The sequence below is a fragment of the Oxyura jamaicensis genome, chromosome 3 (genome assembly GCF_011077185.1).
Source record: "Oxyura jamaicensis isolate SHBP4307 breed ruddy duck chromosome 3, BPBGC_Ojam_1.0, whole genome shotgun sequence".
Lineage (NCBI taxonomy): Eukaryota > Metazoa > Chordata > Aves > Anseriformes > Anatidae > Oxyura > Oxyura jamaicensis.
In genome coordinates this window covers 94,489,170-94,503,427 of record NC_048895.1, presented here as the reverse complement: position 1 = coordinate 94,503,427, position 14,258 = coordinate 94,489,170, and the positions used below count along the sequence as shown (strand labels likewise).

At 35.8% G+C, this 14,258-nt stretch overlaps 1 protein-coding gene across 3 annotated transcripts in view; it reads left to right on the top strand.

Annotated features, from left to right (window-relative positions):
• The first annotated feature begins 788 nt into the window (after window positions 1-788).
• MCPH1 (microcephalin 1) overlaps window positions 789-14,258 on the top strand; it is a 126,495-nt gene continuing 113,025 nt past the window's right edge. For all 3 annotated transcript variants that reach the window (XM_035321156.1, XM_035321157.1, XM_035321158.1), the window contains exons 1-7: window positions 789-914; window positions 2,864-2,955; window positions 5,299-5,417; window positions 9,728-9,803; window positions 10,393-10,513; window positions 10,800-10,940; window positions 12,823-12,915. In XM_035321156.1, coding sequence (XP_035177047.1) covers window positions 896-914; window positions 2,864-2,955; window positions 5,299-5,417; window positions 9,728-9,803; window positions 10,393-10,513; window positions 10,800-10,940; window positions 12,823-12,915 — 661 coding nt within the window. In that variant the 5' untranslated portion in view covers window positions 789-895. The remainder of the gene's footprint in view (window positions 915-2,863; window positions 2,956-5,298; window positions 5,418-9,727; window positions 9,804-10,392; window positions 10,514-10,799; window positions 10,941-12,822; window positions 12,916-14,258) is intronic.

Below are 14,258 nucleotides of genomic sequence, written 5' to 3'. Positions count from 1 at the left end.
AACTTTGTTTTGCACCTCTATTGCTTCTTAATTTCTGCTCCATCATTTTTCAGATGAAGAGGATTGCACGTTGAAGGTCTCAGAACAGCATTGGTTTATGTAACACCACAGCAATGCCGGTGCTTCTGCGTTGTGTACACCATGTAATGAAGTTGCACATCACCATTTTATTTTAAAAAAGGTGTGCTCCTTCTTTCTCATCGTTAATGTCCTTATGCTCACTAATGTCATTATTATTATTGCACTAGGGAAGACTTTGTATAGGCTTTCTATATCTTACTTCTCTCTATCATCACATTTGCTACACTCCAGCTTTCTAGCACAGAGGTCATTTTCCTTAAGGATGGGCTCACTGTCCTCAGTACAATTGCCCTCAAGTCATTTTGGACACTTGAACAACCACCGCCTGGCCTTGCCTGTTTGCTAATCCCCATTTTGTTGGCTTGCTCAGTACTTTATCTCTTCACACACTGGGTTCAGAGGGTGCTGATCTTCTGACACACCTCCCTACAAAACAAAACTCTCCAGAGAAGCCTCCTGGAGAGCGCACACCATGAACACGGACACAAAACCCTGGTGCACCGCTTTGCCATAGCTTCCCCTTTTTCAAAACAGCTTTGAAAAACACTCTGCTGGCTCCCCCAGCACCACCCTCAGCCGGAGCTGCTGGGACAGAACCCTTATTTTACTCATGCACGGCCTTATCTTTAAAGTTTCACCCCCAGAGCCTCCCATCAAGCTCCGACAGGCGCTGCTCTAACAACCCCCGGCCGGCCCCCGGCCGCCATTTCCCGGCCGGCACGCAGGCGCGGCGGGGCGCTGCGCAGGGCGCAGGCCCGGCGGAGCGGCGCGGAGGCGGGTTTGAACGGTGGCGGCTACCGGAGCCCGGCCGCTGATGGAGCCCGTCCTGAAAGGTACCGCCTCGGCCGCCCTGAGGGGAGCCCCCGGGATGGGGAGGGAGGAAGGAAAAAAGAAAGGAGGCGGCCCGGGGACAGGGCTGGGGCTGGCAGCTGCCCCGGATAGGGCAGGGAGCCACCGGCTGCAGCCGTCCCTGCGCGAGCCCTGTGGCCTGTCACGGTTTCTCCAGCTTCTTTCTAAGTTTCTGCCTCGTTAGGTTGCCCTCTTGACTTTCATTTTGCTGCCACCTTTGAGATATTGTAGCGCGAGTGGCCTTCTCCAAGAAACCGGCTCTTAGAGCTCTTCTAGTTCAAAACCCCTCCAAACACTTCCTGATTTTTCTTGCTTCATACAGTAGGAAAACTACAAAGTGTTTTGTCTCTTGTTGTGGTATATTAGCTGAAGTTGGCTAATTATTGTACACCATACCTTTGATCCTGCTGCAGGTACACGCTGAAGTAGAGTTCCCCTACAAGGTCCTAGTTCAACCTTCACTAGTAGGCTCCAACCTGTTTTTGTAGCAAAATTATACCTGTGAGGGTTATGAAGTATTTGATGCAAAAGGAAGACATCGTTTCTCTTTTTTAATTTTGAACACAAGTGCAACGTTTTTCACAACAGGGCAACCAAGCAAAAAAAAATGTGACCGGCAGAAAGCTGTCCTGGTCCTCTACCAAAATGAACATGGGTAAAAACAGTGAACTGGAGTAGGCTTGACCTAAGGTCTCATAGATATCTGATGTTATATTACTGATCATCATTTTCTTCCTTTTGGTTTCACTAAGGAGGTGTTTTAAGTTTCATAAATTTCATAAACAGATTAAAAAAATATAACAATTGCGAACATTAATCTAATAATCTAATCTAAAATACTACAGTTAGAGCATTATTGTGTTATACATTAAAAAGAAGACATAATACTGTATAATAATGATTTGGAAGGGCATCTGTAGTAACTAAAATAGTTAAACAGTATTTGCTAAAGGTGAACTTTTAAAATTTAAATTGATGCTTTCAGATTTATTCATGACTTCTGAGAACTGTCTGGCCTGCAGTTTGTTTAAAGTTGGTTTTGGTGAACTGGCATTCTTCCAGTTCTCAGGAATTCTCCTGGTCCACTATTCTGAAGGGGAAATTGGTATGGCCAATCCAGCTATAGGTCATCCTAAGTCATACTAACGAAGGAATTATTACAAGTTTCATTTGCTTATCCCTCCATGTCATCTGGGATTGTGACTTTTTTTTTTTTTAAGGCTTTCTCAGCCAAGGCTGATTTCATTCCTCTAAGACATTCTTAATCTGGTTGATAGAGTAAGCCGCTTAAATGCGATATTCCTGATGTTCCATAAAACAGCTGACATGAAACTTCGTTAGCCCCTGTGATAAGTACTTAATTTCAGGGTGATTCAATATCAATAAGGTGGAATTTTAAGTCAGTTGGAAAGTGTTAAATGCTGTTTCTGTAGAGTTTTATGGAGGTTTGCTGAAAGACTATGACTTTTATTTCGTTATGTCTGGTAGCCTGTGTTACAGCAACTATTTTTAACATTTTTGGTTAACCTGAAGATTAGCAATGGTTTAATCGAATGGGTAACCAGTCATGTAAAGATACTGCTTGATTGTTAAGCTGGTAATGTATTTTAAAAAGTGAAAAGTTGTGTAAGAACTGTCAAACTTCTTAGTTTGTTATATTTCAACTAATTTAAGGGACAGCAATACTCTAAAAAAAATCCGTCGCTAACATGCGATGCTCAGTTTATTAAAAGCCATACTTCACAGAGTCATAGAATCGTTAGGGTTGGAAAAGACCTCCAAGATCATCTGGTCCAACCATCCCCCTACCACCAATGTAACCTACTTGCTACTGAATGCAGCGTGTATTAAAGCAATTTTTTTTGGAAAAGCAGTTTAACTAGTTTTACCTTAGTGAACTTAAATAGCTGTTGTTTTTTCTCTTCTGATCCAGGTATTTGTGCATTTGTAGAAGTTTGGTCATCTAACAGAACAGAAAATTACTCAAAAGCCTTTGAGAAGCAACTTCTTGACATGGGAGCAAAAGTAAGGAAACTTTTTTTGAAGTAAACAGAATTTAAAAAAATCTCATATTCAAAAACCAGCTTATTTGTTCTGCTTGTTTATTTCTTTGTAGTAGGAGTTTTTAAAGGGCAGGAAAAAAATAATTAGAGATTCAAATAGATGAACATGCTGTAAAATTATTATTAGTGGCAGATGGGAAATGCATTTAAAGCCTCCTTATCTGTTTAAAAACCTCTTTGCATATTGATAGACTAGCAAATATATCTCATAAAGTGTTTTATATACTATCCAGGGGACAAACCAAATCTAGGGGTTGAAAACCAAAGTTATTTACGTTTTGTTTTCTTTAACTTCTAGGCAGCTGGTTGTTGTTACAATGTTTTCTAACCTATGTACTGTTACATTTTATTCTTCTACTCACTCCCACAAATATGGTTCACCAGAAAGTGCTAGTAAAAATACATCTGTGTCAGTGATTTTTCTGTATCAAACATACTTTAGCTGTAGGAGCAAAATATGTTTAACTGCCAGCTGTAAAATTTCAACTAGACAGTGAAGTCAGACTAGCATCTTGCCTTCTTGCACATTATTACTGGTTAATGGAGATTTTTATAACCCACATTATGCTCTAAATAACACTTGTGTGAGCTCCCAGTGCTTTTTAATTGTGCATATGTAGGTGTATCTCACTGTCATTTAGGAAGTTTTGCTAACATCTCCAAAGTCTCTCTGACTGTATGAATTTAGCTGAGGTAGCATGCCAGAACAATAGGAGAACTGTTTTTATTAAAAAGGAAATACAACTCACAATAAGTAGCTTGAGTAATAAAAATCTCTTGTTCTTTTGGGCTGTGTTGTGAGATCTGTTGAATTTTGTTCTGACGGCTTCACGTTTTTCTTGTGGAAAATATGATAAGGCTTCAAATTCCGTAAGTATTTTGAGTTGATCTGAAAGCATCTGCGTATGGTGCAAGGTACAGACAAATGGTACAGATGAGCCTGTTCAGCAGCTCACTTTGAAAAGAAGTGGTCCTTCTCCTTCATTATTTCATTCCTGACCAGACATTCCCTTCTCTTTTACTGAGCTGAACACATGGTAATAAACTGGCTTGGGTCACTAGGTAAGGAAACAAATTTTTGACTTTGTTTTCCACCAGAGTGTTGGTTCAGTCATACCAAGTTAAGGTCAGCTTATCAACAGAGGACCCCCAGGGTAAGGGATGAGACAGGAGAGGGGATTGCTGCATGTGACAATACCTTGACTGATTCACTCTTCATGGAGAGAGGGAGGCCTAAGGTGGTGCTGCTCCGTAATTTGGAGGCAAAGCCATGTCAAGCATGATACTAGCATAAGTGACCACGTGTTTGTATATGCAGTCGTAGCTTACTCTGAAAGAGACTCATTGCTCCTGTATACCTAGATATTTAAATCTCATGCTTCTTGTCTTCTGAGGAGCAATAGATCAGCTTACCATCAAAAGTATTTGGAAAAGCTAAATAGTTTTCTTAAAGCCAAAAGTAGATCCAACACGCTTGGAACCAGTGACTCAATTGAGAATGCAACAGAAATCTACACAACTACTTCTGTTTGACTCTGTTGAGATGCTGCTGTAAAATATGAATTATTAGCGTGGTGACATCAGTACAATCACAACAGCTGATCAAACAGTCTTATGTTTAGTTCCAATGAAGTGAAATTTTGGTTGTAAAGAATGGATTTCTAGAACTAAAAAGGTTATCATTTAGTTATCAGTAAAGGTTGGTAACTGAAGATTTGTAGCACATTGAAAAAGTCAGTTGTGACCTTAGCTGTACTAGCTTAAGTTTTCTGTATTTCTCACACTTTTTAAAGTGTTCCCATATGATTAATTTTCTTAGCAGCATCAACCTCCCTTCCCACAGAACTAAAAGTGATCACTGTTGTTGAGAATTAGTGTAAAAAATGAGGTTAGCTGTAATCTAAGTCTGTGAGTTCTTTACTAAATTAAAGATATAATTGGCATTTTTTGGATAGTGACAGCTAATTTCTGTACTGTCTGTTATATAATAAATAATGTTGGGCTACTTAAAGATGTTGTAAGAGTAGTGATACAGCTGGAGTAGGCAAATGAAAATAATAATCTAGAAAAAAAAGAAGTAGAAAATAAAAGGCTACTCTAGCCCTCTAGCTTGTCTTGCATTGGTTTGACTAATCAGATTTGGGCTTTGATTGCTTCAGGCTCCTTACAAAGATGGGAAAGATCAAACAGGTCCTTGACATAATGTTTTTATGCTATTGCTCTATCCAGAAAAACAGTCTCTCTAGTTTCATTAACCTTTTCAGATTTTCAGACTCAAAGATCTGCTCTCTGTTTACTTCTGCAGGTTTCAAAAACTTTCAACAAGCGCGTAACTCATGTGGTCTTCAAAGAAGGGCGTTCAGCTACATGGAGAAAAGCACAAAAGGCTGGTGTAAAAGTAGTTTCTGTACTATGGGTGGAGAAGTGAGTACCATTGAGTATAATGAATGTGACCCCTTCCAGAGAATAGATTCTGGTATTATTTATTAAAAACTTAAAGTACACTACCCATTTTTTTAATGTACTTGAAACAGTGATAAGTCTATGAGTAATTGATGACTTTTCTGTAACGTTATTCCTATAATAAAAATGCCTTTCATACACAAAAAGGTACCATGTTATCTATTGAAAAATGAATGTGTTGAAGTAGTTGCATGGTATATTTTTTAATCATGTAGTGTTCTAATCCTTTACTCTCAGATAGCATACATAGTCAGAGAAGAGCAGATATTTATGTTGAGTTGAATTCTTCCATTTCCACATGAAAAAGCACACTTCTTCAGGGACAAAAATGAAGGAGGTAATTGTACCAGTTCTGTAATTATTCCCCATTGAGAGAGTATCTCATAGCAAGAAAAAAATGATCCATATCTAGCTTTTAAGACATTTGGCAGGTTCAGCATGGCACCGCTTGAAGATTCTCAACTACCACAAGGAAAAAGTTAAACTAAAACCAAAAAAAATATGAAATTTCAACTTTGCAGCCGTCCATGAAAAAATTTGTTTGTAGTCCATGGCATTTCCTCTGAGTTTAAGTTTTGTGAGGTCTAACTTAGATTTCAGATGAAGTGTAAAAAAAAAAAAAAAAACCTACGAGTTTTTAAGAGTATGCATGTTATACTTGAACACTCCTTTTGTTTATTTTTGTAAATTACTGTGATGATGGACCATGTCCTATATCAGTTAGGTATCACATGCATAGAGAATTAGCAGTCTGCTAAGTTCTGAGGGGGGAAGTAACACTGAGCTCTGCAGCCAATTAAGTGTAGGCCAGTACAACTGCAGAGCTTGCAATGCAAGTCTGTGAGCCAACAAATTCATGCAGTTATGCTGAGGCAGAATTTTCCTGTTTTTATATATATATATATATATATATATATATATGTATGTATGTATGTGTGTGTGTGTGTGTGTGTGTATGTATATATATATATATATATATATCAGATACAGAAGTTATAACTTTACAATCCAGCAAGCCTTAACACTGATGAAGAAATCTTGTAAGTTCTCAAAAATGCACTAGGGATGCAAAATGTTATTTATGTGATTGTTTCCTTCTGTGACCTCCAGCTATCTGAGTGCACATAAGAATGATGGTCATTCCAGTGGGATATTTGGTTATGTTTTAAATATGCTCCCGAGATAGATAAGTGTATAAATATGAAATCAGAAACTGTAGTCGCAGGAACTCTTAACTCTTCAAGGACATGCAGGTGTTATAGTAAAAAGAATCCCAGAAAAGTCCAGGTGAGTAGTCATACAGAAATGTGATCTCTGTTATAGCAGTTCCACCACAGGAGTCTCCTCAGCAGTACTGGAAGATGTTGGGTGGGTGAAACGTTTATAAAATATTTCCATAGTATTATTACCTAAGTGGTTGTCAAAAAATAAATTAAATAGAGCATAAAATTTTATGTAGTGGGATGACGTTATTTCATCGTAGAATTGTAGAATGGCTTGGGTTGGAAGAGGCCTCTAGATGATCATCTTGGATCATCTAGTTCCAGTCTCCCTGCCATGGGCCATCAATGTGGTTGAAATCCTCCACCAGAATGAGAGCCTGCAAGCGTGATGCTTCTTGTAGCTGAAGCAAGAAGGCCATGGTTATGTTCAGAATATTGCCTGAAATAGCAGCAAGAATGACGAAGTATAAAATAGTTTTATCACAAGATGTAGTTGAAGAGACAAGAATTCTTCAGCCCCAAAAAGAAGTGAGAGTGGAGGGGGGAGAGACTCCTGTGAAAACAAAGGTTCATAAAGAGAGACTGAGTAGGGAATTAATGTATATTATCCTTTCCCCAGTGGAAGAATTGGAGAGTACCACATGAATCTGGCTGGAGGTAGATGCAGAGAAAGTAGTAAATGATGATTTTTAGCGAAGCATAGTAAGGCTGCAACTCCTTGTTGGAGAATCAGTATAGACTGCAAAGATTTACATGGGTTTTACAAAACATTGAAGCAATTAAACACTTAGTACTATGTTTATTTTTTGATAAAATTGTCTCAGGCCATCCCTAAACCATAAATCTGTTGAACATAGCAAAGTAAACTGGGAGTGTTTTGCTGTGTTTTCATGTTCTTACATGCTCCTGGGCATCTTGGTATTGGAAACAGGATGCTGGAGTATATTCTATTTAATCTGGACCCTACTCTTTGATGTTTGACTCTGAAAACGCCAGACAAGGAAGCAACTCATAAACAATTACTCCAGCATTTCCTTACTCTTCTGTTTTCTGCCAAATATTTTCCCACTTAACAGTTGGTGGGCCCCTACTCCCAAAAAGTTCTGCATGTACACTAGTGTTATGTTCTCCTGAGCAGTACTTGAGCCTTTCATAGGAATGTGCCAAATGATTTGAAAAACTACAGTGTTTGATTTTCTCCGTGGGAAAAAAAAATATATATATATATATATGTATATGTATTAGACTGTCAGGGTCAGTGTGAATGTTGCCTCAATTTGTTTTGAGTGCTGTTTCCAGTGATTTGCCTGATATTTTATTGGAAGCTTCTGCTTTGTAGTATGAGCATCTGTTTGAATCAAAACAGAATGAAGTTCCATAGTTCCATTTAACAGGAAGTAATTTTATATAGAAGAAAACTTTAAAAATAAGATGACAATTGAAATTTAAAAATATTAAAAAGAAAACTGTTCCTTTTTTTTTTTTTAATTTTCTAAGAATGATTGTTATGTCTAGCTTTAAAAATAGCGCATTAAATTGTGGACTTGCTATAAGATTCATTTAAATATAAGTTTAATGCAAAATGAGTGATGCTTTTGGGATCACTGAGGTGTTTTTTTAGTGCCACTTCAACTCAAAGGCCTTAATGAGCAGTCTTTAAAAAATAATAAATCTCTAGATAAAATAGAATTGCTAAAATCTGTATCCAAAGTAAGAACACTTAGTTCAAATCTAAACATGATTGTGAAACTCTGTTCGCAGTAAAGCTACTCAGTCATGTCACAAATAAGATAGACCAAATCACTTACACTCAGATTTGTTTTCAGAGCTTAAAAAAATATTATAAGATCTTTAACGCTCAACCCTTTTTCTGTTTAGCTTCTCTGAATTAACTACATTAATTATCTGATTTAATTTAAATTTTAATGTATTCTACATCTGTGCTGATAATTATCTAGAATTTAATAATAGCCCCTGAAGTCAAACAGGTTGAATATCTAATTGATACTCCAGAGACCTCTACATTCAGATAGTTTGACAAACATTTGTAGCGGTTTGGCTCTCTTTTTTTCTTCTCAAAACAGTAAAGCATTAGATTGCAGTTCGATGAATAGAAACTAGCAGTTTGCATTAGCAGTGTGACACTAGGTGTCGCTAGCATCACAGTTTTGAATGCTGGAGGAATTCTAGTAGTCTGCTAAGTATTCTGTAATCTTTCATGTAACGAAGTTGTATTATTTAGTGAAAACATTATTCAGGAATGAAGTGTTACAAATTTTGACTAACATAACTTCAATTAATGTACCGATAACCAAATTCTTGCCTCAACATCATCCATGAGGTACACATATACAATATGGTGTATGACATTCCAAAATAACATGAGTCCTACCAATCTAAAGTCAGTCTTTGAATACAGAAAGATAGAGGCAATCTAGGGGTAAGTTATCAGTTTGTTTTTTTTTAATTATTAAACAAATATAAATCCTTCCACAGTAAGGGTCTGTTCTAAGCATTGCCTACGCAAACAGAAGGCAAAAAAAAAAAAAGAAAAAAAAAATAATAATAATGGGTAAGAAGTAAAAGCCAGGTCCAAATGAAGCCTACCTTCTCACTTGCCAGAATAGGACCTTTGGATTTTTTTTTTCTCATTTTCATAACATTCTGTAGACTAGTGTCTTACTAGCTAGTGAAAGATGAAAACCCACAGTCTGCACAAAAGTCAGTGCCAGATTTCAGGTTCATATGAATCTGGCCAGAAGGACTTAATACAATGATTTTTGAATGTGTGCGGGAATAACATATGAGCTGGAATCTTTGACTTTCAGAGCATTGAAGCAGCACTTTAGAGGACATCATTAGAACAATGTTATCATGTCTTCTGTTTGCTTTAATGTATAGGGTTTTTTTTTTTTTAGCATTGCAGTAGTTATGCCAAGGATGCACAATTGGGAAGGGTATAATTATTATAGGGCTGATTTTTTTTTTTTTTTTTGCAAGATTCTCATTCTTAAAAATTAAAGATTGCATTTCTAATTTATTTTACAGGTGTCGAGAAACTGGAACGCATGTTGACGAATCTTTATTTCCTGCAGTATACAATAATGAAGGATTACTGCTAAAAGTGAGTAAAGTTTGAATTTCCTGACTTTAGGCATTGGAACTGTTTATTTTCAGAACTTTCTGTAAACTCTGTCCATCTGAATAGGTTTTTAAAGGTAGACTATGGCTGTGTTATTTGACATCTAAAGAAGAGATAATAAAAATTAAGTTTTTATATTGGTGAATAAAATATCAAGATTTAAATTAAGATTACATAATGATTGACTAATCCAAACCAAATGACTGCAGTGTGCTTTGTGTTTCATTGAGCTGTGATTAATGCAGAAATCCTGATTTTGAAAAAATAATAAAAAAAATAAAGATCTATTGAGCTTTAGCTTTTCTGCAAGCAAAAAAGAAAAAAAAAAGAAAATTAATGGCTTAGATGGCTTTTAATCTAAAGTATCAGTTTAACCTTTCTGTCTTCATATTACAGTTCATTTTGGAAAATGTTAACTTCTGCAATTGTCTGTGATTCTTAGAGAGGTGATTATAAATAGCATAGTGCTAAACATTGATAATTAATACTGTGATAAAAGTAGGCAAGTAAGAAGTCTAGTTACTTTTGGCCAGTTTTTTACCACATACTTAAGCTTTTATGTATCCTCTAGCACAAATGTATGCAGCCAAAAGACTTTGTAGAAAAATCTCCAGAAAATGACAGAAAGCTGCAGAGAAGACTGGACAAGATGGCTAAAGAATTAGTTAAACAAAAGATAGGAATTAACGCAGGTAAGTATTCCTTTGGACTAATCTTCAGATATTTTGAAATTATTTCTTTAAAGCACTTAAAGGCAGAGTTTTTTAATTTCATTTTTACACTTTTATGTATCTCACCATAACAAATAAAGTTGTTTTACTTTTTACAAAGCTATTTGTAAGTTTGTGGTATTAAGGTACCTGTAGTGGTTAGGTATGAGGAACTTGATTTTTTTTTTTTTTTTTAAGAAAATAGAACTCATTCTGAAGCTGTTATAGCATGTAAATATTAATGTACAAATGCAATTTCTTTGTGCAGAAACTGATACACCAGTTTTATTATTTGAAGATGATGGTTCACTTGTGTATAGCCCTGTTAATAAAATAAGAATCCAAAGCAGTGCAATGGAAAGAAGAATAAAGGAGATGAAGGAAAAAAGAGAAAATCTTTCTCCTACTGGTAAGAAGTTAAATTTTATTTATTTATTTATATTTATATATATATATTTATTTATATATATTATATATAATTTTATATTTATTTTATTTATTCATGAACATGTACAAATAGCTGCCATCTTTATTGCTACATTTCTTCCATGCTTTTCTTGCTCTGTCCCTCAGAATTATTTTCATACTTCTCTTGAAACATTTCCTTGCCTAGACTCTAAATGAAAATGTTTGATTAGAAATATATAAATATTTAAACTAGACATAACTTGTGATTCATAATACTTTATGGGGATGTGATCTGACCATTGGAATCAGACAGCATTAGTCATCATGTGGATAGCATTTCTCAAAACATCAGTCCACAACTCACTTGAAATGAAGACTTGATGTTTTGAGCTTTGAATCCCACTGACCTGGGTAACATTAAGGGATGCTGATCTAAATGATGCACACAGAAAGGGTGGTGCTTGTTTCTTCCTGCCGTCTGGTGTCAGAACTGTGGCTTTGCCTATTCGCCTGTGTTTTGCACCTGTTGCTTTGTTATGATATGACCTGAGTTCCTTTTAAGTGTGAGGACTGGACCTGAAAGCTGAGTATAAATTTTCTTCTTTGTCATCTGGATTTGAACTGAACCTAGAATCTGAGCTCTCAAAGCTCATCTCTTGTGTAAATTATGTGTCTCTGACAACAATACCTGAAGGGAGACTGGATGTACTCCCTTCGTCCCATGTTTTGAGTTGATAAGAATGCTTTCTGGTTTTTAGTTTCCATATTAAACAGGATAAAAGTAGTCATGGAAGACAATTTTTGCAAAAAGGAATTTCTTAATCGTAGAATGAATTGGGTTGGCAGAGACCTTAAAGATCATCTAGTTCCTCGCCTCACAGAGGTGAGGTTCACCAGTCTGCAGTTTGCTGGGGAACACAAGACTTCTTGGGAATACTAATTAAAATAGACTTTTTAAGTTTGTGAATTGTTATTATAACTTGGTTGAACTTTACAACAAGATTCTAAATCTTATTTCCTGTTAAATTCTAATATGGATACTATAATTGACAAAGATTGTAACGTTACTAGTTCCGGGCACCAGTTTAAAAAGGAGTTCAAAATTGATAAGGTTCTGAAGAATGACATTTAAAAAAAAGCCTAACTGAATAAAATGAGTTGACTTCAAAATGCAGATCCTAGTGAATTAAATCTAGACTTCAGTTTTCAAATCATTCATTGCAGCTTACCTTACTGTGCAAGTACTAATGAGGCCTAACTCATTAGATTTTTGTTAATTAGGACAAAAACTGTTGAAATGTGGAACATCTTTTGTAGGGAATAAAAGTCTGTAGGACTGACATTTTAAGAAGTCTGTGTCAACTGCACTGTCACTTTATCCCCCTAAATATAATGTTGGAAGAAAACTAGTGACGCATCAATTAAAAAAATAAATCTCATTTATTTTAGTATGGCTTGTATCAGTTTTCTCTTGAAGTTTTAAGGTAAAACTTCCAAAGGTTTTGAAAAGCATTTCTGTTATAACAAAGCATTGCTACTAATTGAAAAATTTATCAGATTATTTAGTTAAAACATCTCAACTGGCTTAGAAGTGTCCGTAATATTTCATGAAAGGTTTGCCATCATTCTTTGGTTTCTGACTGCTGACTTTTCTAGAAGAAATTTTAATTCAGTTTGTAATCTCTAACAGCTTTTTTGTTAGTATGTAATTTTGAGTCTAAAGGTAGTTAAGAAGTCTTTAGAATTAATTACATGGTTATAATTAGTTGTCAAAGCAACCATTTATCTCTTAAAATTGAGCTGTTTTGAAATATGGATAGATGCTGTGGAAATGTGTATGTTTGCACATAGGGCTAACTAATTTATTCTTTACAAACTCCTAGCTTCACAAATGTCTGAAACACCTCCACGCAGTTCACCAGGAGGCTGCCCACTGTCTACCTGTTTAACAAATGCAGAAGATGCATCGTTACAAGGTAACTGTCACAACCTTACTTAAATATTACAAAATTTAAACATAGTACATGGGCTGTATATCTTATTTTGAATGGTAATAGATTTGTACACAGAAAAGTTTGTATGTTTACCATTTATATTTAAAGTTGAATTATTTTAGTTTTGTTTATTGGTGAAATATATAGAAGTAAGAATACAAGGAGCTGGAGCATGAGAAATCACATTGGATAAATTCTCTGCCCTACTGCTGTGCTGCTGTTATCATTTCCTCTTCTTTGCACTGTTCCCCCTTAACGTCATCTTGTTCTGGCATGCTATCGGTTTACTGATACAGTGGTCTTGTATAAGACACAGAGTACACATTAAACAGTGTGTTGTGGAAATAAAAAAGAGAAGTGAATGAGAGAGAGAACTCAGAACTGAAATGTCCTCCAAATTTTCAATGGAAAAACTTGAGTTCAAGAGAAAACCTAATGCATTCTCCAACTTAATTATTCAGGGAGTGAAGACAACAGCAGAAATAAAGAGAGTAAATATAAATCAGCTTTTAAAATGTTTTATGGTTGCAGTTGAATTCAAGTGGTTAATTAAGGTTCTTATGCTCAGAATGCTAGGCTTTACTTCCTGTGTTTTGGCATATTAGCAGGAAATAAGGAAGAGGGTTATTGTGAAGGCTGTTGAGCCTTGTCAGTGGGTATCTTAACAGCATTAATGAATAATGTATGCAGTGAGTAATGTACATCGGATCTCGTGTCTCCTGTCAGTCATGTGATAAAAAGCTAAGTTGGATTTCAGTAGAAAAGGAATGAGAAGAAAGCTTTTAGAATTCACAATGAGTACCACTTGAGTGCACTGCCTACTCCATTCTACTCCAACAATAAACTGTATCTCACATTTTTTTAAAAAGTAGTGTACCGACATCATACAGAAAATCTATCATTACTGATGTATATATTATGATACCATGATGTACTTCATTTCACCTTAACTCTGGGAAAACTACAAGGTGTGGTGGGTAATGCTGCGGTAGTAAGAGTGACAAAGGTAGTTGAAAACTAAATTAACAATCTAAAATCATGCTGCTTTTCTTCATGTATTAGAGTGGAGAAAAAAGCTTCTCTGCTTTGTTTCAAGAAAGCAGAACAGGATTTGAGATGCTTATTACCACTTAAGAAGACTCGATAGTTAAAACTAGCATAGCTTCTCCTCAACACAGAACGTGCTTTGTTTCTAAATTGATTTTCTGTTTATTTTTTTTACTGACTTCACCACTTCATATTCAGATAGGTGGTTAAATCCTTGTTGTCTTCTTTCAGGAATTTCATATGTATTTTACTAAGAAACTTTGTACCGTTTCTGTTTT